This window comes from Hemiscyllium ocellatum, chromosome 11 (assembly GCF_020745735.1).
Source record: "Hemiscyllium ocellatum isolate sHemOce1 chromosome 11, sHemOce1.pat.X.cur, whole genome shotgun sequence".
Classification (NCBI taxonomy): Eukaryota; Metazoa; Chordata; class Chondrichthyes; order Orectolobiformes; family Hemiscylliidae; genus Hemiscyllium; species Hemiscyllium ocellatum.
The window spans coordinates 95,824,936-95,851,324 of record NC_083411.1 but is presented as its reverse complement, the minus strand read 5'-3'; the positions used below and the strand labels follow the sequence as shown (position 1 = coordinate 95,851,324).

Here is a 26,389-nt window from a genome sequence, read left to right as displayed (position 1 = left end):
GGGTGGGGGCATCCGGAGCTGGAGGACATGAGTTTGGGGTGGAGGGGAAGGTTATGGTGGAGTCCTGAGGGTGGCGTTTTCATACGGAGGGTAGTGCGTGTGTGGGGTGGGCTGCATCTGGATGGGTGTGTGTGGGAGGATTGGTTTGGAGGGATATGGACAGGTGCTGGCAAGATTAGGTTGGGATATCCAGTCGGCATGGATGAATTGGATCAAAGTGTCTGTTCATCTCTTACTCCATGACTCTATGTAGGACAAACAGTCCAGTATGGGTGTTGTAGGCAAAATATATCCAATGTGTCAGTAACATAATCAATAATCTCTGCAAGGACTTTCCTACACACATCCTTACAGTTTAGGTATGATGAATACACTTTCTGCATCTTTGTTGAAAATTCAATACTTTTTCAACATTGAAATGAAAACAGTTTTCTTTAATTCAGAACTCCACTCCCCTCCCTCCCCAATCAGATTGAAATTATCAGGGAAAATTGGTGAAATGTGGGAATAAAAGTGCTTGTACATAAAACATTAATGAGGAGTTTACACTGTGCAGCGTGTATCAGTAATAAAAGCAACATATTTCATGTCTGAGGTAGCTGCTCTCCCCTTGCTTGAAGCTTCTGGAGCTGAGTAGCGGAGGGGGGAGGGCTGCATTTTCAGCTTGTCTAATAGGAAAGGCATGGTTTCACAAGGTCTCACGCAGCTTGGCCCCAGCCTAGGTCATTGTAAAAAACATGTTATATCTCCCAGCAAAACCTCGAGAAGGAAAGCATATATAAGCGGGAAGGAAGGGGAACTGAATTATGACAATGGACTGATGTAGGTTTAGCAAAACAGAGAGTTCCTGCTCGCTTCCTCTGTTCCCGAATCCACAGATTGGAAGGGAAGTCACCGTTCAGCTGAGTTTTTTTTTCGTGTGTCCCTGTGAGCTAATGGGATCTTTTAGATTGCGGTTGCACTGTTGTGTTAACCACGCTTCTTACATGCTGACTCGGGTACTACGCTCTGGAAGGTTTACACAGAGAAAATGGAGTATATTTCTCGCAATGTGGGAGGTAGGACTAACATTACCGGAGATTGTAAAAGAGTGCATCATTCTTGATTTTAACAGAAATACTAACCTGTGAAATCGATCACTCACACTAATATCCTGAGATATTAGTTTCTGCATGCTCATTATCCGATTCATTCAATTTCTAAAAGCAGCTCTTGGGGCATACCACAGGATGCTCCAGTAATTAAAGATTAGATTATGAAGCTCAAGTAGCTCTTTCCTACTTAAGTGCCAATCCTTTCCAGTCAAATGCGGGAGTAAAAGTAATCAGGAGAAATCGGAGTTGAACTCTATCGAAGAGTAGATGATTTTCATAATCTTTTCAAGGGATATCCTTTAACTTTGCGTGTTGGAGTTTCTGATATTTATTCACATTAAATTGTAACAAAAATGACTGTACAATAGTGTAACATGGGTGATAGCAAGTAGACTGTGCAGGTGTATCTATCCCTTTTTTTCTTGGCTTCAAAAGGATATAAAAACAGACTGCAGAATAGCAATCACCTATCAACAAACTAACGTCAAAATTATTCTCAATGTAGCCATGCAGTTACAGCTGATAATTCAGTTTGAAATTATATTGAGGACTGTCGTGCCTTTAAAAATGTTTCCACATTAACACCAGAAATAATGAAAATTGGGTGACTGTGAGTCGACATCCTGTGAATCTCACTGGGGTGTTGGGGGTGTGACAACTGACATTGTCAATCTACAGAACCTAACGTTTGATTCAATCACAGCAATCACTGCTATCAGGCCCTGGTTTATATAGTTATTTCAAATATTGCTGATCAGTTTAACAAACAAAAAATCATTTGGAAGTATTTCAGGTTTGTCCAGAGCTGTACATTAGTCTGGGTTGTAATGTAAACTGGTCCTTGGGGAGCAACATAAAATGTTTCTGAAAGATGTTGCTAATGCTATAATCCTGTGGATAACTGCACTTTTAGTTATAAGGAGCAGTTTGGATACAGAATGCCCCTGGCTTGTTCTCTAGCCGATACTGAGCTTAACTAAAGTAGCCTTGGTGTATCTGGGCTAAGAAGGGAAAGGTCAGTCTCGGATCATGATGTTCATTAGTTTCATGTACCTTCACTGTAAAGCCTACTTTTGTTTAAAGTCAAGTGAAAACACAATCCAGTTTAACCACGATTTAGATAAATAGTCTACAAGTACTCACAATCTTGGCTCCACTTGGACACTCATATGTGGCTGAACTGTGGAACCATACTGTATCATCTGTTAGCATTCCAAATGAGGAATAAAAGAGGCAAAAAAAAGTCTGGTATTTGGTCCTATCATTAATCATCTGTCATATCTTCCTCCTTTATTGAAATGTAGCCACCTTCTAATAATTTCACTAGCGGTGTCATCACCATGTTTAATTGATCTTTACCTGCTATCCATATACATATTGTTCCTGCCACAATCACCAAATACTGACCAGGACCGATTTTCTTTTCTCCATTCCATTTGGGTGCAGTGGCCAGTTTGGCACATTAATTGTCACTTGAGATTAGCTCATTTATCACAGACCAAGGATAGATTCTGTCATCTTTTTGCTTGCCTAGTAGAGCAGAGACATCTGGGAGGCCTTTGATTGTACAGTATTTCATGCTTACAGGTTATGAAAGACATGATCAAAATTCAAGACTTTTTTTCCTTTAGTTTGAAGATCATTAATGAGTTGCAATAAAAACTAGAGATATTTGAGTACTTGATGGTGGATTTATAGTAATAGAAGCTTTTGCCTTAATTCATAAAGAAAATGTAATATGATGTCAGACATATTTAAAAAGACTAACATTGCTGTTGAATTCTGTATGAGTGGTACTAGCAGATACAAAACAGCAGATATTTATATGTCAGATGGAAAATAACACCAAGGGTTGCATTTTCTGGATATAGTTTAGCTGCTCTAGTCGTTCACTCAGCACCTGCACCTTGGTGTAATACTAAAAGTTGAAGCTGGAAGACCCTAATTTCAGTCAGCTAGGACATAGATAGGGAAGGAGAGCAAAAGAAGCCATGATTCTCACTCTTTGATATCTGTTCAGTTATGCCTGTGGAAAATGACTGTGTTTCCTTAACAGTTTAAAAACAATGATTGGGCTTGTCTGTGATGCTGGAATCACTCATGAGAACTAGCCATGTAGACAAGGTACTGGAGGTATGCCAGCATCCTGAAATTATACTACAGTGTGAATTAGCTCATGAAACAAGAAGCCATAATTAGAAAACTGAAACAGAAGTGCTGGTGATGCCTAGGCTCCAACAAACAACCTAGTATAAGATTTTAGATTAATAGCTGCTGTATCAAGTGGTAGAGTAACAGCTGTCTTAAAACTGGCAGTGTCCAAAGTAGAGCATTTTTGTAATGGTCCATGCATCAATTTTAATTGAGTAAAATGTTTTAAAAAACAAAAGTTTATTTGGATACTTCAGACAGTACAGTCCTATCCGATACATACTGTGTCACTATAACTAGGAAAGCTTGCAGGGAGGGACTGGTGTTTAAGTACAGTGTGTTGTGGTAGATATTGCTACTTTACTGAATGGCTACTTCAGTTTGATCATTTAAATTGCTAAATGTAAACTGAGATATGATTGGATTGCATGAATTGATTTAGGGCTTTTTTAGATCATGATTTTGTTTTAGTTGATTTAGATCAACTTGAGTGGCACAATGGCTCAGCGGTTTAGCATTGCTGCCTCAACATGCCAGCGACCAAGGTTCAGTTTCAGCTTTGGGTGATTGTCTGTGTGGAGTTTGCACATTCTCCCATGTCCTTGTGGGCTTCCTCCCACAGTCCAAAGATGTGCAGGTTAGGGGGATTGACCATACGTAATTGCCCATAGTGTCAAGGATATGCAAGCTATGTGGATTAGCCATGGGAAATGCAGGGTTACAGGGATAGGCTAGGGGCCCTGGGTCTGGGTGGGAGACTCTTCAGAGGGTCGTATGGACCCAATGGGCTGAATGGCCTGCTTCCATTCTGTAGAGATTCTGTGAAATTTGGGAGGATCTTTCTTCCGTCAATCTTATGGGATTGAGCTTCCCTGGTTTCTGCTTTCTTTTATTATAATGGTTTATACATTAATGTTTGGAATTTGTAACATTATCACTCCATGTCAAATCATTCATGATGTTTTTTTTGTAAAATGTTGCTTCAGAGGAGCTCTAACCCAGATGTCCCTCAGATCCCTTACTCACCCAGCAATGGTCAGCCAGTTGATGCACAATTAATCCTGATTGTAAGCACTGAGACTTGGTCTGAATCATTATTACTGTTAGGAAAATTTTAAGAAAAGTAAGAAGAATGGAATTAAAACCTTCACCTTGCATCTTAGATTTAAAAATTAGCACATCACTATAGAATTTCCTGTTGGGGAGTGCCAAAAACGGTCTTTTCAAATAATGTAAATATTCTGAAAGGTGCACATCACCAGACTTTCTAGGAAATAAATCCTGTGCTTTTAACATTATCTCTCTCTTTAGAATCTTTTGTTTTGTTTCAAGTGAAATAAGGAATACTTGATGTAGCTGTAGTTTAATTTACAAGTTGTACTTTCCATGTAATTACTTGATTTCGTATCAGAGCTTTACTTTCAAAGCTGCAGTTTTTGTTTGAAGTCATTTTCAGCTCTTGCTAAATTGCTGTTGAGAGTGTAGAGAATAGGAATGTGGAAGCCAGGAAATAGTTCTGCTAATTTTAAACTGAGACAGTGATGTTATCTAATGAGGTACGCATGATTTAGTTTAAAAAAAAATAGAGGAAAGCAGCAGCAGAATGGAAAACTGCAATAAAATATAAAATAAAACTAAAATAAAATAACTGCAATCTGATTGTTCTGTTCACCTTTCATAAAATAGGCCTTTAAGTGCTATGATTTCATCTTTCCAGCATACTAACCCTATCATCTTCCAATTACAGCAGCTAGCTGTCTCTTTAATTTTGATTTCTCTGTGATAACCACCATTTCTAGGAACCTGTTTCAGCTATTGATCACCATCTGGGATGATTTAAATTTGTCCTTCACAATTCTAAAACTGCCATTTGCCTTGATTTCAAAGATCTCTTCAAATGTTTTTATATTGTTCAAACTGTTAAGTTTTGGAAAGGCAGATATGTGGCACAGAAACATTTTGAATCACAGTACATTTATTCCTGTCAGTGACACTGGAGTAATCAAGGTTAATTTTAGCTCCAACCAATAGAAAAATGACCATGTGAACAGCAGATGCAGGCCATTCTACACCTCGAGCTTGCTCTGCCATTGGATAACATCATGGCTGATGTAATTGTGGGATCAAATCTACTCCTGATAACCTTTAGCTCCTTTGCTATCAGCAGAAGTAGAAAACACCTAGTTGATGATATTTACCTGCTTCTATTTCTGACTCTAGCCCCAGCCAACTCTGTAGGCAGCTGAGATAGGAAGATTGAGATCACATCTGTTTCAGATGTGATCTCAATGGGTGGCACGGTGGCACAGTGGTTAGCACTGCTGCCTCACAGCGCTTGAGACCCGGGTTCAATTCCCGCCTCAGGCGATTGACTGTGTGGAGTTTGCACGTCCTCTGTGTGGGTTTCCTCCGGGTGCTCTGGTTTCCTCCCACAGTCCAATGATGTGCAGGTCAGGTAAATTGGCCATGATAAATTGCCCGTAGTGTTAGGTAAGGGGTAAATGGATGGGTGGGTTGCACTTTGGTGAGTCGGTGTGGACTTGTTGGGCCAAAGGGCCTATTTCCACGCTATAATCTAATCTAAATCAGACATAGGATTTGCAAGTTGTTTATGATATTTGCTATATACTCCATTTGCAATTTTGAGATGCTAGTAGTATGTTAGTGGACAAACCAGTCATACTTTAAAAGACTAGGAAATGTCCAATTATTTTGATTTGGGATCAGAGAGGAGAATCGGCAGTTTACCCTCTTGTTCATAAAAGCCTTTGGTTCGCTTGTTGGAGGCATCCACTTCCCAGGTTTGCTTCCTCCACTTAGACTTCAGTTATTGGCCTGCTCAGTATAGGGAAGGCAATTTCCTTTTCTCCCAGAACCGGTGAACTTCAGCATGGGTTCATTATTCAGTATCAGTATATAGATGAGGCCAGGGCTTCAAAATGATTTGGAGCAACAAATAAATGGATGGCAGACTCTGGAACGGTAAACTGAATCATGTACCCCATGTGAAAATAGTCCAGCAGCAGTAATAATGTTAGCTAATGAAAAATGGCCATTTTTGATGTGAGGTCTTGGGTCAATAAATACCCTTGGGCATCTGCAGCAGTTTATCACTTTAGAAAATAAATGAAAGATAAGTAGAATTTTGTAAATCTTTTTAATTTATTCAGTGTAAGTCATTATAGAATCCCCACAGAATCATAGATTCCCTACAGTGGGGAAACAGGCCTTTTGGCCCAATAAGTCCACACCGATCCTCCGAAGAGTAACTCACCCTGACTCATTTCCCCTACCCTATATTTACCCCGACTAATGCACCTAACCTACACATCCCTGAACACTATGTACAATTTGGCATAGCCAATTCACCTAACCTGCACATCTTTGGACTGTGTGGGAGGAAACCCACGCAGACACGGGGAGAATGTGCAAACTCCACACAGGCAGACATCCGAGACTGGAATCAAACCAGGGTCCCTGGCGCTGTGAAGCAGCAGTGCTAACCACTGAGCCACCGTGCTGCCTCATGTGAAATTCTGTGAAAGCACAATATACAGCAGATGCCAGAAAGCTGAAATACAAACAAAAATGCCATAAATATTCAGCAGGTCAGGTAGTATCTGAAGACTGACTACCTGCACCTGCTGTTTTTAATTTTGTTTTTATGATTTATAATCTGATTTGTTGTACGTCCCAATACATTTCGCAAAGGTGAGCCTGGAAACTGTCAAGATAGATGAAATAATATTTCAAATCTTGCTGTTTCCAAACATATCTTTCACTTCTAATAAATATTTTGCATTAAATTCTTTCTTTTGCTCAAGAATCTGAAAGTAAAATATGAAAGAAGAGCCTGAATGTGTCTCAGCAATGGCAGCCAAAACCAATGAAGAAATGGAATTTTCTCTCTAGTGCCAACCCACAGGCAGTTTTGCACCACAGTACAATGAAAATTGATGGCCATATAAAGGTTTTTTTTAAATAGCTGATTTTTATATCACAGACCAATGATCTTTCAGGAATCTTGGGCTCCTCCTGTCTAATTATTCACTTTCTTTACTGCCCAACTACAATTCTTCCAGAATTCTCTTTTAATAACTTATAGGTATCTGCTTGCTATTGACATGGCTGACTTTAAGAATTCATTCAGCAAAGAGCCACATCCTGCCTCTTTGGTACAGTGTATCTGTAACGTAGCATGTCCTATTTCTCTTCACCCATAATGGTGGGGAAATTTCTGTTCCAATAAGCAGTATGGGCATTGGTGAGAAAATTAGGAAAATATGGTGAAAGTGGAAAAATTACATTCTTGGCGTTGATGAAAACAAATCCTGATTTTTCTTCCCCTTTCAAGATTTAAAGAACGAGTTCTGAATCTCACTACCTTTTTCCATCTCATTATTGGAAAATCTCATCTCATTCCTCTGCAGCTCCCAATTCTTCCCTCCTTCCTCAAAAAACTGGATGGCTTCAAGCCAGAGCAGTAACCTGGAAGCAATATTTGTTTCTAATGTCTCCAAGCCCTCAGACAATCCTGACTTCGTATGACTATCCCTGTATGCTCCGTGGACACTGACCACTTCCACCATTCATGTATGCAAGTTGGCATTGTCAAACCACCAACCTCACCACATCATGGCTGTTTGCAGACCAATTCACGCACCATTCTAGGGCTTCTCTTTGGACCTCAGGGATACTTACAGCTTGCTTCGTCTCCTAGGTTGCTGGGACACAGCACTTACACAGGATGCATCCTTTGGCTCTTAACCTTAATTTCTCAGCACTCACTCACTTTGTGCTTACGTGGTGACCACCAACCTCTGTGGCAAGCGTTGGTTTTTAATGTAGAATGAGAGGCAGATTAATTGGTATGCTTCAGTGCACTGAACAGTCAAGGGGACAGGCATGATGGAGAGGTTAATGTGCTTGCTGGTATTGGACTTTGTAATATTCAAGCTACTAGCACTATATTTAAAACCCAGCAGAACACCATTTCAGATGCTGCAACCTGGAATTGGCTGTCACATTGTTATCCTGCACCATTATCCCCAAGGATATGTTACAGAAAGGCAAGTTAATTAGTTGATTCACTATAAGCTCAGTGGCTATGGCTCAGTCATTAGCACTGTTTCCTCGCAGCGCCAGGGACCTGGGATCGATTCCAGCCTTGGGTGACTGTCTGCGTGGAGTTTGCACATTCTCCCTGTTCTGGACAGCTGGAACTGACAACCGGAAGCGGCAGATTCAAACCATTACAAATGCCGGAGGAAAGATCAAGGAAGCGCCTCACAGGAGGCTCCCAAGCACTGAGGATGTCACCTAGATAGGGAACGAAACGTCTGCAACACAAATTCCCAGCTCGGCGAACAGAACATTCTCCCTGTGTCTGCATGGGTTTCCTCTGGGTGCTCCCATTTCCTCCCACAGTCCAAAGATGTGCAGGTTAGGTGAATTGGTCATGCTAAATTGCCCATAGTGTTAGGTGCATTAGTAGGGAGTAGGTAAATGGGTCTGGGTGGGTTACTCTTCGGAGGGTTGGCGTGGACTGGTTGGGCTGAAGGGTCTGTTTCCGCACTGTAGGGAATCTAATCTAAGCTGGTGGAATGAAGGACGATGCTTTTTCTTACTGATAGACAAAGGAGGACATGCCACAGAAACAGCCAGAGCAGAGTGCAACTGAAATGTTATGTCTTAGCAGTGCACAGAGAAGGTTAATGATCTTCTGTGATCTGTAAGGGTAAAAATCATCATCTTTTCTCTGCTACTTCACACTCAATGGCCGCCAATCGCTCTAACTCTGCTACTGCATTCTCATTTTCCCAATGCTTGGAATACTGAGAGCTGTAATTCTCATGCATTAGTGGTTCACATCCACCTTGTCTTTCCAAACTACTAACCCTTTCTGCTCTCTGTACTTCGTACTCACTTATTAGAAATATCTCACCACTTCTCCAGTAACTGCTCTTGCACTCACTTTCATTATATTCAGTCCCTCCCTAAGTGAATGGTTCATACCTTTGACTAATATCTCCACAGTACCATGATTAACATTCCTGTAACCGTTGGACTGATGACATTTGACTGACCCCTAGACTGGAATCCAATCCCTGAACTGTTGCTGATAGTACCATCTGAGGTAACTGTAATTCCCCTTGACCATCCTAAGGACTGCAACAGTTTGACATTCAACATGGCCATTTGTCTGAAGCACACGCAATGTGTTTTATTATGTATGCAGCATTGATATAGCATAATATATATAGTGACGCGACCACCCCTTGGCTGTTTGTTTTGATCTCTTCATCCAAACAATCTTTCCTTCTATGTGATAAAACAATGAAAGCCACAAAGGCTGGCAGCTTCCAAATAAGCACAAAGTGAATGAAGCTAAGAAATTTAAAGAGCTCTAAGATACCCCCTAGATATATGATATACCCGTGTGTCTGTGCACACAGTGAGCTGGCAGAAACATGCAAATTGTAGGTATCCCTGAGCTCCAAAATAAAGAGTTGAAGTGCTGTGTCAGTTGAGCAAAGAGCAGGCATGTGGATGTGGTGAGGCTGATGTTTTTCTATTGCCAACATGCCCAGAGAAGCATGCAGAGTGTTCTAAATGCCCAGAGAAGCAAGCAGAGTGTTCTAAATGCCCAGAGAAGCATGCAGAGTGTTCTAAATGCCCAGAGAAGCAAGCAGCGAGCTATAGCCAGGTTACCAAAACAACTTTCATGTTGGAGTTTGGCACAGTCCAGTTTCTTCAAGGAGAATTGGAAGCTACTTCGAAATGAGGCTAATGTGTTGGGTTATTGATGTGATGCAGATGCGTGGAAATAAGGCAGAGATCATTTACTGGCTAGATTTTGAACTCTATATTCAAACTTTAAGGGGAATATCAGATTATATCTTTTCAACATCAAGATTCTTTCATTTTTGCCATATTTTCCAATTTTGTTTCACTATTGCCCTTGCCTCTCTAAGGAGTGGAAAATTCCACCCAATTGCTTGGATTTTTGCATCCCAGATGAGTGAAGAGATGTAAGATGTCTGCTAGTCCACTGTGCCAATCTTGAAAAAGTACCCTTAATGTTCATTCCAGGGGAATGGGGCAAGATAGAATTTGACCACCACTTCTAAATGCAGACCAAAAGTGACATGGGCAGATTATTTAAATGCTCTTTAAGGACAGATTAGGCATATAGAACTGATACTATGTGTATCAGTTCTATATGCCTAATCTGTCCTTAAAGAGCATTTATGTCAATTCAAAATTTGAAACACTTTGCTCAGTTCAAATAATCATGCTGACTAAGGGTTACCTTCATGTGTGAATCTTGACTCATTTCTGCACATACCCCATCCCTAAAGCTAAAATTAGATCTGTTAGAAACAACCCTGAGATTTCAGTTTCAAGTGCTCCAAATCGTTTTAAAGGGACTCGGACTCCAAATGACTCTACAAAAATCTAAATCTGTGTCTGCCTTGAATCTGTCTCATCTCAGAATACTGGATGTATTAAAATCCCAACCATCTTTTTAACTCCCTGCTTTTGCTCCTGAATGAATGACCATCAATTTTAACACGATTCTCCCTGTTCTTGCTTTACTTAGTCAGAGGGAGTCGTTTTCATCTATTACTCCATTATTTTATTTTCACATTTTAAGCAAATGATAGCTGGCTGCTAATTGCCTAAATTTATGCAATCTGTCCTCATAATATAATCCTCCAAAATCAGCATATGTCTGCATAGTCAATCATTTGTGGATTAATTTGGAAAGTATTGATGAACAATTTGGATTAATTGTTTAAAATGGCATTAAAAAGAGATTCAGGCAGTACCTGTAGCCTTTGTTGAAGAGTTAGTTGTTTTGCTGTAAAAGGTGTGCTAAAGAATGATGGTGCTAATTAAGGTTGAAGTAAATATCTATTTCATTCAGCTATTTTATGTTAACTGGACATTTCGCTAAGGGCCAACTGAAGGAAAAGGAGCTGCCAGCCAAGTCAATGCTGTCGCTCAAATCCTTGATATTTGGCTATGAACAAAGTTTCTTTGTGTCTAACTAAAATTGAAATCTGGTCCTTTGATAGACATTGTTATGGCACATCTTATTAGGAATGACCGCATACTTTGTAATACATCAATAAATACTGCATATGACTGCTGTCTTTTTGTTTATTTTTGGGAGGTCATAGCAAACACATGTTGCAGTACCTTAACTAAGCTGCTGCTGTCCTGTTGAAGTGTTTGTACAGTGCCATGGCTGTTTTCTGGATATCAGAACTCTGATAGACAGACACAATGATACTTTATTACCTGAGAAGGGATCCTTCTATTTTTATTAAGATTAAGGAGTTGAAGTGAAGAGTTCCTGATGCCCATGTGATTGGCATCCATTATGTTTTATTGTAGGAACCCATAAAATATACCACATTCTATCCCAGCTAATGCTTCCTCCAATTGATGAAAATGTTGCCTTTTACACAGGTACTAAAATTCGAACAAGACCATTGTACCAAGAAGCAAGTGATAACACAAATAATAAATCTGTTCAAATCAAGAGGCACTGACCTCCACTGTAACTGTGGGCACTACTCCAGTTAGATATTCAGTTCAGACTGCTGGGACCTAGATACATCTACTAACTCCAAAGGAGACTTGAAAATGTAGGTTTGGTGGTTGAAGGAATAGCGGACACAAATATTCAATTCCACAACTCTCTGAATGGTGCAAGCATGCATCTTGATGAAGATAATTGCGCGATGTGAACTGATTATACAACTCTGAAGTCCCCAAAGTGATTTCATGACAGCTAATAAGGAGATAGATTTCCCTTGAGCGTAATAAAGACATTCTGGGTGGAATCATCTTCATACCATGTTTCATCTTCAGATATGCGCTCTTGGTGTGTGAAGTATATAGAAGGCTTGCCATTTTTGCCTTGTTTAATTTATTGATAAGAATAAGTTAATTTGAAGGAATGTGGTAGGATTCAAGTATAACAGCAATTTGGTCTATGTACAATCCCCCAATATTTGGACAGTACCGCAAGTAGAATTTGGACATGCTTAATACATACATTTACAGACTATTTATGTGAGCAATGTCTCCCAAGGTGGCTGAGGTGTATAGATAGTACAAAAAATGTTAAACGTTACTTTTATAAGAGTTATCCTTGATCCTTGTGAACATTATTCTGTAACAACAGACCTGATTTTGTTACATCTATTTGAAACAAAGATGGTAAGGAAAATACTCTTCTGATGTGGTTGTCTCAAGTGCTGTAGGCCTGCATTTTCTGACTACTTCATTTGATTACTTTGAGATTACGTACAGTGTGGAAACAGGCCCTTCGGCCCAACAAGTCCACACCAACCCGCCAAAGCGTAACCCACCCATACCCCTACATTTACCCCTTACCTAATACTAGGGGCAATTTAGCATGGCCAATTCACCTGACCTGCACATCTTTGGACTGTGGGAGGAAACCGGAGCACCCGGAGGAAACCCGCGCAGACACGGGGAGAACGTGCAAACTCCACACAGTCAGTCGCCTGAGGCGGGAATTGAACCCGGGTCTCTGGCGCTGTGAGGCAGCAGTGCTAACCACTGTGCCACCGTGCCGCCCGATTTGGATTACAATGTATGAAGTGCTTTAGGTTGTCAGCAATGAAAATGGGAATGAATAAGGAAATGTGGTCTCAGCAACTGCCTGTACACTGGCATGCTCTCTAAATACCAATGTATCTTTTCATAACACTGAGAACATTGACCTCAGCCAGCAAATGGGATGATAATAGATAAATTATAAGAATTTTATTAGAGTTGATGGTGATAACTGGTCCAATAGATTGAAGAGATTTTCCGCATTAGTGCTGCTTAGCAATTTAAGATATATTTGTTGAGCATGACCAGGGTTTTGTCCTACAACCTGAAGGTCACCCGGAGGAAAACCTTAGAATAATTAAAGAGGTGTGTTTCCTTTTTTCTTGAGCAATTTCTTCATTAGAACATTTTTAGTGATGGGGCAAATAGATTTGAAATAATACTACAGTTCCTTCACTGCCTGCAGTAGCTGTTGCTTGTGGCTACAGCTATCAGGAGGTCTACCGGAATGGCTGATCATGCTTGTCTACCTTACACCATCCCCACACATCCATAGAGCCCATCTGTGACCATTCTGCAATTTCTGTCATCCAAATGCACCTAGGTTGACTGTCTTTATTTGGTCTCCATTTTCCCTTTGAAATAACTGCACAGAGTCCAATGTCCCATCACCAAGTCAACCTTTATTTACCATGCACTGGCTATGGCTAGCCAGCTCAGAGACAGTCCTCCACTGAGGAGATTCTAATCTCCAGGTTATATTTTTTAACCTTTTCTTTTAGACCCCCACACTACCACCTAACAGCAGGTAGTGCTTATTTAATCCCCAGCACCCATGTCATGTGCATGCAGGTATAGGATACCATGAAGAGCGAGTGCATAAATCTTTATTCATATTCTCCAGATTATATTTTTTCTTTTGTTTTCTTTTTTCCTTTCTTTTCTACCCCCACTTATCAGTGGTTATTACTTTTCCCCAGCATCCACATCATGTGTGTGTATAGGTGTCGGACGCATTGAAGAAGAGCAAGTGTGTAAATCTTTATTCATATTCTCCAGGTTATATTTTTTTCTTTTTTCTTTATTTCCCCACATTACTGCCTAACAGTGGTAGTGCTTATCTTTCCCCAGTACCCATGTCGTGTGTGTGCAGGTATTGGACACAATGAGGAACAGCAAGTGTGTAAATCTTTATTCATGTTCTCCAGGTTATTTTTTTCTCTCTTTTCCTAGCCACACAGAGTCAGTCCCCTGAACTAAGGCAACTCTAAATCTCATGGTTATTTTTTTGTTGCCCCCATACTACCGACTAACTGTGGTAGTGCTTATATTTTCCCCAGCACCCGTGTTGTCTGCATGCAAGTGTGAGACAAGTGAAAGACAACAGGTGTTAGGAAGAAAGGAAACACCAGAGTGGCCAGTGACAAACAGTGCCCTTCTCATCAAAGGGTAATGCTGCACGTTCTCCATGTTATATATTTTTAAAAATCTTTTTTATTAAACCAATACACAGTTTACAACACAGTTAACATGGGAAAGGAGCAGCAAAGCTAGGCCCCAAACCCCACCGTTAAACCAGTTTTCAGGAAATGAGGACAAACCTCAAATCCCACTTTCAATCATCACAAAACAGTCAAATTACATTTTTAAAAAGTGCATAGAATACAGACACCCCAGCAACCCACCGGTCCCTTCCACCTTCCAGCCACTCTAAGGCAGCCTGCTCTTACACCCCTTCCAGCTCTCGGTCCGCCGATGCCCCTTCAGGTTCTCTGTCTGCCTTGACACACTTACCAGCCACCTCTAGGGCAGCCTGTCCTGCTTCTCCATGGCCCCCAGGACGATAGCGACCAGGTTCCAGCTTCCCTAACCGTCCTTCACACCTACTGGCCACCTCTAGGACAGCCCACCCCCATATCTGCCTGAGGTGACAGCGCTGAGGATGGCCTACTCACCTTCCCACTATCTGCCCCAATGTACCATCTGGCTCTCGCCCTCCCCAACGTGCCGTCCGGCTAATGGACTGCCCGGATACACCTTCTGGCCACCTCTAGGACAGCCTGTCCCCTTCCCTGAGATGACTGTGCACAGGGCAACCCACAGCCTTCTGGATTTCAGCCTGCCCCTATGCACCTTCTGGCTTTCAGCTGCTCTGACAAACCATCCGGCCACCTCTAGGACAGCCCACCCCCATATCTGCCTGAGGTGACAGCGCTGAGGATGGCCTACTCACCTTCCCACTATCTGCCCCAATGTACCATCTGGCTCTCGCCCTCCCCAACGTGCCGTCCGGCTAATGGACTGCCCGGATACACCTTCTGGCCACCTCTAGGACAGCCTGTCCCCTTCCCTGAGATGACTGTGCACAGGGCAACCCACAGCCTTCTGGATTTCAGCCTGCCCCTATGCACCTTCTGGCTTTCAGCTGCTCTGACAAACCATCCGACCACCTCTAGGACAGCCCACCCGATTATCCCTTCTCAGGATGGCAGCGCTCAGAACAGCCTACCCACCCTCCGGGTCTCAGGGTGACCAGCAGCAGAATGACCTACCCACCCTCCGGCTTCAGGACAGCCTATCCACCTTCAGGTTCACAGGACAGCCTACCCATCCTCCCGCTCTCGTGACAGCTTTCGGGGCGAACGATGAGCCTCCCAGCTCAGTAAGGCCTATCGGACCCAGGGACACACAAGAAAGTGCAGGTGATAACCCAACAAGCAACAAGACAGTCAGTTACAACAAAGATTCCTTTCTAGTACACAGAGTCCATTACAAACAGTTCTCTTCAAAATGTAGAGTCCATTCCCAAGAACAATGTTCACTCCAGTATACGATGTGCATTGTCAGAAATGGAGTCCACTCCAACCTGCAGAGTCCATTGCTAAAAAGAATCCACAATTGAGGGCAAAGTCTACTCCTGAAGGAAGCAAATGCACACACCACAGTACACAGGTGTTCAGTTTCCATTGCATCCTGGCTCATCCATCGAGAAAGTGAGGACTGCAGATGCTGGACATCAGAGCTGAAAATGCGTTGCTGGAAAAGTACAGCAGGTCAGGCAGCATCCAAAGAACAGGAGATTCAACGTTTCGGGCATGAGCCCTTCTTCAGGAATGAGGAAAGTGTGCCAAGCAGACTAATATAAAAGATAGGGAGGAGGGACTTGGGGGAGGGGCGTTAGAAATGCGGTAGGTGGAAGGAGGTGAAGGTGAGGGTGATAGGCCGGAGTGAGGTGGGGGCGGAGAGGTCGGGAAGAAGATTGCAGGTTAGGAAGGCAGTGCTGAGTTCAAGGGTTGGGACTGAGACAAGGTGGGGGGAGGGGAAATTAGGAAACTGGAGAAATTTAAGTTCATCCCTTGTGGTTGGAGGGTTCCTAGGTGGAAGATGAGACGCTCTTCCTCCAGCCATCATGTTGCTATGGTCTGGCGATGGAGGAGTCTAAGGACCTGCATGTCCTTGGTGGAGTGGAAGGGGGAGTTGAAGTGTTGAGCCACGGGGTGGTTGGGTTGGTTGGTCCGGGTGTCCCAGAGGTGTTCTCTGAAACGTTCTGCAAGTAGGCGGCCTGTCTCCCCAATATAGAGGAGGCCACATCGGGTGCAGCGGATGCAGTAAATGATGTGTGTGGAGGTGCATGTGAATTTGTGGTGGATATGGAAGAATTCCTTGGGGGCTTGGAGGGAAGTGAGGGGGAAGGTGTGGGCGCAAGTTTTGCATTTCATAACGGTTGCAGGGGAAGGTGCCGGGAGTGGAGGTTGGGTTGGTGGGGGATGTGGACCAGACAAGGGAGTCATGGAGGGAGTGGTCTTTTTGGAACACTGATAGGGGACAGCTACCTAGGCCACACCTCCTCCCACTCTGCCCCCTGTAAAAACGCCATCCTATATTCCCAATTCCTTCGCCTCCGCCACATCTGCTCCCAGGACGACCAGTTCCAATACCGAACAACCCAGATGGCCGCAATTTCCACCCAGACGTGATCAACGATGCTCTCCACCACATCTCCTCCACTTCCCGCTCCTCCGGCCTTGAGCCCCACCCCTCCAATCACCACCAGGACAGAACCCCACTGGTCCTCACCTACCACCTCACCAACTTCCATATATATTGTATCATCCGTCGTCATTTCCGCCACCTCCAAATGGACCCCACCACCAGGGATATATTTCCCTCCCCTCCCCCATCAGTGTTCCGAAAAGACCACTCCTTCCGTGAATCCCTCATCAGATCCACACCCACCACCAACCCAACCTCCACTCCCGGTACCTCCCCCTGCAACCACAAGAAATGCAAAATTTGCGCCCACACCTCCCCCCTTACTTCCCTCCAAGGCCCCAAGGGATCCTTCCATATCCACCACAAATTCACCTGCACCTCCACACACATCATTTACTGCATCCGCTGCACCCGATGTGGCCTCCTCTATATTGGGGAGACAGGCCGCCTACTTGCAGAACGTTTCAGGGAATACCTCTGGGACACCCGGACCAACCAACCCAACCATCCCGTGGCTCAGCACTTCAACTCCCCCTCCCTCTCCACCAAGGACATGCAGGTCCTTGGACTCCTCCATCGCCAGACCATAGCAACACGACGGCTGGAGGAAGAGTGCCTCATCTTCCGCCGAGGAACCCTCCAACGCAAGGGATGAACTCAGATTTCTCCAGTTTCTTCATTTCCCCTCCCCCCACCTTGTCTCAGTCAAATACCTCAAACTCAGCACCGCCTTCCTAACCTGCAATCTTCCTCCTGACCTCTCCACCCCCACCCCACTCCGGCCTATCACCCTCACCTTGACCTCCTTCCACCTATCGCATCTCCAACGCCCCTCCCCCAAGTCCCTCCTCCCTACCTTTTATCTTCGCCTGCTTGGCACACTTTCCTCATTCCTGAAGAAGGGCTTATGCCCGAAATGTCGATTCTCCTGTTCCTTGGATGCTGCCTGACCTGCTGTGTATTTCCAGCAACACATTTTCAGCTTATCCATAGTGAACCAGGCCCACTCACAGGAACACAGTACATTGTAAAGATGCAGTTAACTTGTAGGGGTTTGATCCACTCTCAAAGGCAGGGTCTACTCTCAAACTCCAGGATACAGCAAATGCTCACCTCCCAGGTGTTCAGTCTTTACAAAGGCCTAGTCCCAGTTTCAGGCCAATCCACAGGAACAGATCACCTGGAAAGATGTATTTTCTTATAAGGACTCAGTCCAAACACCAAAAACGGTGAAGTCACACAAAAAAAACAAAGAAAATTGTTGCTAAGCCCTGCCACAAAATCAACATTGTCCTTTTCTCAAAGTGAAAGAGACAGGAGTAACAAACAGACTGCAACCAGCCAGTGAAATAACAATCCCCTAATGAGAACTGAGATATACCTGAAACACATTGACTGTGTGAATCAGGCAGTTTAGAAATCGGTCCTCGCTTAAAAAAAAGGAATATCATTTAACACACTGACTGAATAATTCAGCCAGTTCAGGAATCAGGATTCTTCCCCCCAGAAGAAAGTGGAAACCAACAGTAGCAGTAACACACTGACTGTGGCCCAATCAGCACAGAGTCAGTCCCGTAAACTGAGGAGACTCTAAATCTCCTGGTGATATTTTTTTTCCTCCCCACACTACCACCTACCAGCAGTAGTGCTTATATTTTCGCCAGCACCCATGTTGTGTGTGTGCAGCTGTGGGACACAGTGAACGATTCAACGTATACGAATCTTTATTCAATTTCCACCACCAGGAAGAAAGGAAACACCAGGGTGGCCAGTGACAAACAATGCCCTTCTCATCAAAGTGCACTGTTGTGTGTTCTCCAGGGTTTTATTTGGGGTGGCACATTGGCTCAGTGGTCAGCACTGCTGCCTCACACCGTCAGGGACACCGGTTCGATTCTGGTCTCTGGCAACTGTCTGCATGGAGTTTGCGCATTCTCCAAGTGTCTGCATTGGTTTCCTCCCACAATTTAAAGACGTGCAGGTTCAGTGAATTGGCCACACTAAGTAGTATTCAGTGATCTGTAGGTTAGATGCATTAGTCAGGGGTAAATTTAGAGAAATAAGGCAGGGGAGTGAGTCTGGGTGAGATACTCGGAGGGTCGGTGTGAACGTGCTGGGCTGAAGGGCCAATTTCCACACTGAAGGGATTCTATGATTAATCGTAAACTTAATGATATCACTTGAATGGGTCATAAGGTTGAGAATTACTGCTGTTGATGATACTGTTTGAAGACTGAGACTCACATTGTAGTCATTGAAAGGAAGTTCTCCATGTTATATTGACAAACAGGGTTTTCCTGATTGGCTCAGGGTGAACAAACCCAACAAAGAACCTTGTAGTTAATGAAGTCTATCAGGTTCCAATCACTATAGCCTTCTAGAAGCAATCTTTGTAGTTGTTCATTACTGATCGAATGGCTAAATACTTTTCTCTTTCCTGAATGCCACATTTTAAGAATTATTTTGGCTTTTGCAATTTCGTGAATCTCTCAATGTGTCTATAAAATTCTAACAGTAGGTCATAGCAGTCACATTTTAAAGGTCTCGATTTTCTTCCACAATCTTTAATTGTTACCAAGGTTTCTGATGCACACAGGAGCATGCAAGGATTGCAGAATCTTATGAACTTTATTTCTTAATTATTACAAGCTTGTTTTTCTTGTTGTTATCACATCTTTCATGCTCCCAAAATTACATTTGGCTATCCCTATTTTTTTTCTGACTTGTGTTATTGCATTTGCCTTTTTTTTTTGTAAATTTGTCTGAAATAACTTCTCTCTCCCTAACAGCACTGTGGGTGCACCGATAACGCCATGGTTCAACATGATGGTTCATCACCAACTTTTCCAGCGATATTAGGAATGCACAATAAATATTGGCCTTACCAGTAATGTCCACAGTCCATGGAAAAATTTTAAAAGACCGATATTACCAACTGGAATGCATTGTCTGAAAGGATAGTAGAAATAAATTCAATAATAACTTAAAGAAGGGCATTCTTCAAATCCTGGAAAGGAAAGTTATCCACAGGGCTAAGGGAAAAGAGCAAGGGTATGAACTAATCAAACACTCCTCCGAAGAGCCAACAGAGGTCTGAGGGGCTTAATGCCTTCTTGTGCTGTATTATTCTGTGTTTAGGCAAGAGTTGTCCAGTCAGATAATGAAAAGTCTATTTACTTTACAGTTAGCGTGGGAACGCAGGAAATCACAAGAAGCCAGGTGTTGGATGACCAGGGGAGTTGGAAATGCAATCTCATGCAATGATACTTTGAGGAATAGTCCAACTGACATTGGCAACTTTGTTAATGCATAAATGAATATACAAATCTAGATGAAGGAACCGAGGGCATTCTCGCTAAGTTTCCAGATGATACAAAGATAGGTAAAGGGACTGGTAGCATTGAGGAGGTGGGAAGGCTGCAGAAGGATATGGACAGGTTAAGAGAGTGGGCAAAGAAGTGGCAGATGGACTACAACGTGGGAAAGTGTGAGGTTATACACTTTGGTAGGAAGAATAGAGGCATGGACTATTTCCTAAATGGGGAGGAAATTCAGAAGTCTGAAGTGAAAGAGACTTGGGAGTTCTAGTCCAGGATTCTCTCAAGGTAAACTTGTAGGTTGAGTCAGTAGTTAGGAAGGTAAACACAATGATGGCATTTATTTTGAGAGAACTTGAATATAAAAGCATGAATGTACTTTTGAGGCTCTATAAGGTCCTGGTCAGACCACATGTGCAGTATTGTGTACAGTTTTGGGCCCCATATCTCAGGAACGATGTACTCATCCTGGAGCAGGTTCAGAGGAGGTTCATGAGAATGGTCCCAGAAATGAAAAGCTTAACATATGAAGAACATTTGAGGACTCTGTATCTATATTTGGAGTTTAAAAGAATGAGGGGCGATCTGATTGAAGCATACTGAATGGCCTGGCCAGAGTGGATTTTGGGAAAATGTTTCCATTGGTAGGGGAGGTTAGGACCCGGGGGCATATCTTAAGAGTAAAGGGACGACCTTTTTAGAAAGGAGACAAAGTGAAACGCTGTCAGTCAGAGAATGGTGAATCTATAAAATTCAGTTCCACAGAAGACTGTGGAGGCCACCTCATTGAATTATATTTAAGACGGAGATAGATAGGTTATGGGGAGAAAGTGGGAGAATGGGATTGAGAAACTTATCAGTCATGATTGAATGGCAGAGCCACTCGATGGGCTGAATGGCTTAATTTCTGCTCCTATGTCTTATGGTCTAACTTCAGTGGGAATGCTGAGTATTTAAAGTTTGCCATTAGTACGACGATTAGAGCAGAGCTATTTGCAGTCCAGTTGCTGCCATGGAATTTATATTCATCTCAAGCCAAGTAGTCATGCAGTAAAAGTCACATTCATACACACTGTGTCTAGTGTACTAACTGCTGTCCAAATTCTCATTGTTGTGCCTTGGTAATTTTCTTGTGCTGTCTGTATCTCAGTTTTATGTGATTAGCTTTTTCACACTGCCCAATTCCTTCTACGATCCTTCCATTTTCTGACATTTTTTTTTCAGCTACCTTTGGAAGTGTCTCACTTATTTCTGCTTTTACCTATCCCTCTCAATGCTGTTATTTTTTCCCCGAACTCATCTCCCAGAGGTTGGTGGTGGAAGGTTGTTTTTCAGACTGGAGGCCTGTGACCAGTGGAGTGCCACAAGGATCGGTGCTGGGTCCTCTACTTTTTGTCATTTACATAAACGATTTGGATGCGAGCATAAGAGGTATAGTTAGTAAGTTTACAGATGACACCAAAATTGGAGGTGTAGTGGACAGTGAAGAAGGTTACCTCAGATTACAACAGGATCTTGATCAGATGGGCCAATGGGCTGAGAAGTGGCAGATGGAGTTTAATTCAGATAAATGGGAGGTGCTGCATTTTGGGAAAGCAAATCTTAGCAGGATGTATACACTTAATAGTAAAGTCCTAGGGAGTGTTGCTGAACAAAGAGACCTTGGAGTGCAGGTTCATAGCTCCTTGAAAGTGGAGTTGCAAGTAGATAGGATAGTGAAGAACGTGTTTGGTATCCTTTTCTTTATTGGTCAGAGTATTGAGTACAGGAGTTGGGAGGTCATGTTGTGGTTGTACAGAACAGTGGTTAGGCCTCTTCTGGAATATTGTGTGCAATTCTGGTCTCCTTCCTATCGGAAAGATGTTGTGAAACTTGAAAGGGTTCAGAAAAGATTTACCAGGATGTTGCCAGGATTTGAGCTATAGAGAGAGGCTGAACTGGGTGGGGCTCTTTTCCCTGGAGTGTCAGAGGCTGAGGGGTGACCTTATAGAGGTTTACAAAATTTACGAGGGCTATAGATAGCAAAAATAGACAAAGTCTTTTCCTTGGGATTGGGGAGTCCAGAACTAGAGGGCATAGGTTTAGGTTGAGAGGGGAAAGATATAAAAGAGACCAACAGGGCAATTTTTCACACAGAGGGTGGTACATGTATGGAATGAGCTGCCAGAGGAAGTGGTGGAGGCTGGTACATTTGCAACATTTAAAAGGCATTTGGATGGGTATATGAATAGGAAGTTTTGTAGGGATAAGGGCCGGGTGCTGGCAGGTGGGACTGGATTGGGTTGGAATATCTGATCGGCATGGACGGGTTGGACCGAAGGGTCTGTTTCCAAGCTGTACATCTCTATGACTCTATATCAACCAGTCAATTAATCATTAACTACAAACAGACAATCTGACTTACAGCAGATGGAATTCTGCAGTAACAGTTCAACATAATGTTTTTTTCTTGGTGCTCTTAAATCTTATGGCAAAAGCTCTTTGGGTATTTTGCAAATATGTATCATGTTCTTCATTGTTTGATTTGAACTTTGTACTGACAGTAATTTTTGACTTGAAATTTCTGCTAACAAAATGGAGTAGTCCCAGAATATTAATGGTGTCAAAAATGTTAAGATTTTTCACCCTGCTTATTATGAATAAGTGATATCAATGTTTGAGGAAGGAACAGTGGACTTCTCTACTTTTAATATCAAGCATTTCTAGATCACCTGTAATGTGAGATTTAAGGGGAAGAAATAGCCTCCTTTCCACTGACTACAATGTGAGTCTCAGCCTCCAAACTGTATCACCAACAGCAGTAATTCTCAACCATATGACTCATTCAAGTGATATCATTTAGTTTACTATCAATTATAGAATCCCTACAGTGTGGAAACAGGCCCTTTGGCCCAGCAAGTCCACACCGACCCTCCGAGTATCCTACCCAGACCCATTCCCCTACCCTATTACTCTACATTTACTGCTGATAATGCACCTAACCTACCCATCCCTGAACACTATTTTGTCTGGCCAATTCACCTAACCTGCACATCTTTATATTGTGGGAGGAAACCAGGGCACCTGGAGGAAACCCACGCAGACACTGGGAGAATGTGCAAACTCCACACAGTCAGTCGCCCGAGGCCAGAATCAACCAGGGTATATGTAGCTGTGAGGCAACAGTGCTAACCACTGAGCCATTGTGCCGCCTGATCCTTTGTGGTGTGAGAGGTTTTGTTTTGTTTTACTTAGTCATTGGGGATTAGCCTTGAATTACCTCTAGTCTATTAAGTTGAGCACAATTACATGCAAATACACCACAGTCTTAATAGAAGGCTTTCATTTCTGCTACAATAACTGGAATAACCCATGATTTGGAGATGCTGGTGTTGGACTAGGGTGTACAAAGTTAAAAATCACACAACACCAGGTTATAGTCCAAGAGGTTTAATGGGAAGCACACTAGCTTTCGGAGCGACGCTCCTTCATCAGGTGAGAGTGGAGAGCGCAATCCTAACACAGAATTTGTAGCAAAAATTTACAGTGTGATATAACTGAAATTATACATTGAAAAATTGATTGTCTATTAAGCCTTTCATCTGTTAGAATACAGTGATAGTTTCACTTCTTTCATGTGTAAATCACAAAACTTTTTTAAAAAAAGTTGTATTCTCAGGTTAGCTGTTAACAATGGTGATAGCTAAACAATATGTTGAAGGTGTTGGCCCCCTGTGTTCTCTGTCTATGCCAGAGAATATGGAATAACCCAGATTCTCTAAATTCCTTTATTATCTCTTAATTTCTGGTATAAGAACACAGCAAGAGTTGTTAACTTGGAAGTTGCAAGTGCTCTAGAGCCATTTTGATTAAATCTCAATTGAAGGTTTGTGCCAAATGTACAAGAGATGATAGTGATAGTAAGCCATCTAAATCTTTGCTGCAAATGTGTTGCTGGTCAAAGCACAGCAGGCCAGGCAGCATCTCAGGAATAGAGAATTCGACGTTTCGAGAAGGGCTTATGCTCGAAACGTCGAATTCTCTATTCCTGAGATGCTGCCTGGCCTGCTGTGCTTTGACCAGCAACACATTTGCAGCTGTGATCTCCAGCATCTGCAGACCTCATTTTTTACATCTAAATCTTTGACCAACATCTATCTTGTTACTATATCCTTGCATTCAAAACCCATCTCGGCATGACCATTTTTCCTACCTTTCCATGTCCTATTTGTAGACCTCCAATCCTGTTGTAAAGTATACTGCGATGCTTTATTGCATAAATAGTGCTGTTCGTGTATGTTATATGTCTCCAGTAAGGTAAAGAAGTGGCACATGTTGCAAGAACCTAAGCTTTAAATTGTAATATAGTGATTCCATCATTGTGCATCACAATATTAAATCAAACCAATGGTCATATTCCAATGAATTTACATCAAATGTAATTGGTTTTATCCCAGTATTAAATTAAACCACAATGCACATCACTGTTGAGGTGCTGTCAGGAAGCTGACAGATTTGCCAATTAGTCTTCTTCATGCAGTAGAACTTTTTACCTTAGCTTTTCATAATTAGCATTTCTTGCCACATTCAGTAAATCATTTGTGCCAAATCCATTTTTACACTTGTTATTTCTTGGATAATCGCTCCAGATTTATGTCATGAGTTTCAAATGTTTAATCCATATGCTTGCAAAACAGTCAATGCATCAGGTCTTTTCTTGCCTAGATAGTAGGTAGAATGAATATACTACTTTCCAGATAGCTTTTGTGCAAAGGTCTACACACTGACAATCTAACTTAAAAGCCACAAGCAAAAGTGTGGTAATATTTTGTGTTGCAAATACAAACTTGAAATTCAGAAAATATTTTACGTGTTCATTTTATAGATATAAACTTCAGTTCTACCCAAGAATAACAATTAATTAGATTAATTATTAAGACCTAACTTTAAAGCTATGTTTTATTGTGACTCCGAAGGGTGATTCTTGTTTCTAGCAGAATGAATTTCTGTTATTTTGACTTAGAATTTGTGTATTTAGCTCTTTTTATTTATCAGAACTTTGTTAATGTAGATTTCTAAACTACTTTGCATGTCCTTAGAATATCGAGAAACACTTAACATCTAATTATTACTTTTGAAATGTAATTTATTTGTTTAGAAGTTCAACCTAGGTATATCCTTTATTGGTGGTTTGTTTTGCTAATAAATGAATAACCAGATTTCTAGTCCAAGTGTTAAAATTTGATATTAATTTTCCCAAGGGATTTGAATTTTACTTTTGAAGAATAAGTTCTGTTTTAAATGAATTTTGTTTAAAATACCTTAATCAGATTAGGGATTGTGGCTGCATGATTTCTTGGGTCAAAGTTTATTACTGGTATGATAGTGCTTACTTACATTTTAGCTTATGGAACACACACTACAAAGACTGGATACTTGTTAAGACATATGTCTTAAAGTTTATTAACAACACTAATTATTTACACTGTTACAATATCTCACCTTTTGTTCAGTGCTTAGTCTGCTGTGTTACAGGTATAGAACTGACTGACCAAAGCCACTACATTGATTTCTATCACACCACACTCAATATTTGCTGCAACATCTTCCCCACTCCCTGTCACCCATCCCCAAACCCCAACACTACCTCTGTACTGCTTACTCACTCACTTGGAACTCCTCCCCACTAAAATTAACAACTGTTCCCCAATTTTTGTTTCACAAAATGTTTGCCTGTCACCCATTCTAAGAGAAAGATAGTCCACAGTAGAGCAGAAAGGGTCCAGTTGAGTTGCTGTACTGCCCATCATTTGGCTCCTTTGAGCAGAGGATCCTTCCTCTGACCTGCCCAAAAGGCCTTGGACTGGTATCAGAGGCAGCCCTTGATGTAGTGTGTAAAGACCCCATGAGTGAAGGCTACCCCCTTTGACTTGACTGCGGTCCATTGGCAATTATGACTAACTTCCTGCCTTTGTGCTGTACTGAGGTAGGATATATCAGAGGATGTATGCAATGAGGCAATACGGGAAGATCTCATGAATAGGAAAGGTGAACTCACAATACTGGGGGTATACTACAGGCCTTTTAAAAGCCAGCAGGTGACAGAGGAGAGAATGTGTTGACAGATTTTGGAAATATGTAAAAACAGCAGGGTTGTTGTGGTGGGTGATTTTAACTTCCCCTATGTTGACCTGGGACTCACTTAGTGATAGGGCTTGGGTGGGGCAGAATTTGAAAGGACCATTCAGGAGGGCTTCT

General features: G+C 42.2%; 1 protein-coding gene across 4 annotated transcripts in view; it reads left to right on the top strand.

The window, feature by feature from the left end:
* Positions 1-26,389, top strand: part of nhsl2 (NHS-like 2) — a 372,797-nt gene that overhangs the window by 252,296 nt on the left and 94,112 nt on the right. Inside the window, exon 1 of one of the 4 annotated variants that reach the window (XM_060832735.1) lies at positions 883-1,058. The exons of the other annotated variants lie outside the window; for them this stretch is intronic. Coding sequence (XP_060688718.1) covers positions 1,031-1,058 — 28 coding nt within the window. The 5' untranslated portion in view covers positions 883-1,030. Of the gene's footprint in view, positions 1-882; positions 1,059-26,389 lie in introns of those variants that run through there. 4 annotated transcript variants of the gene reach the window in all.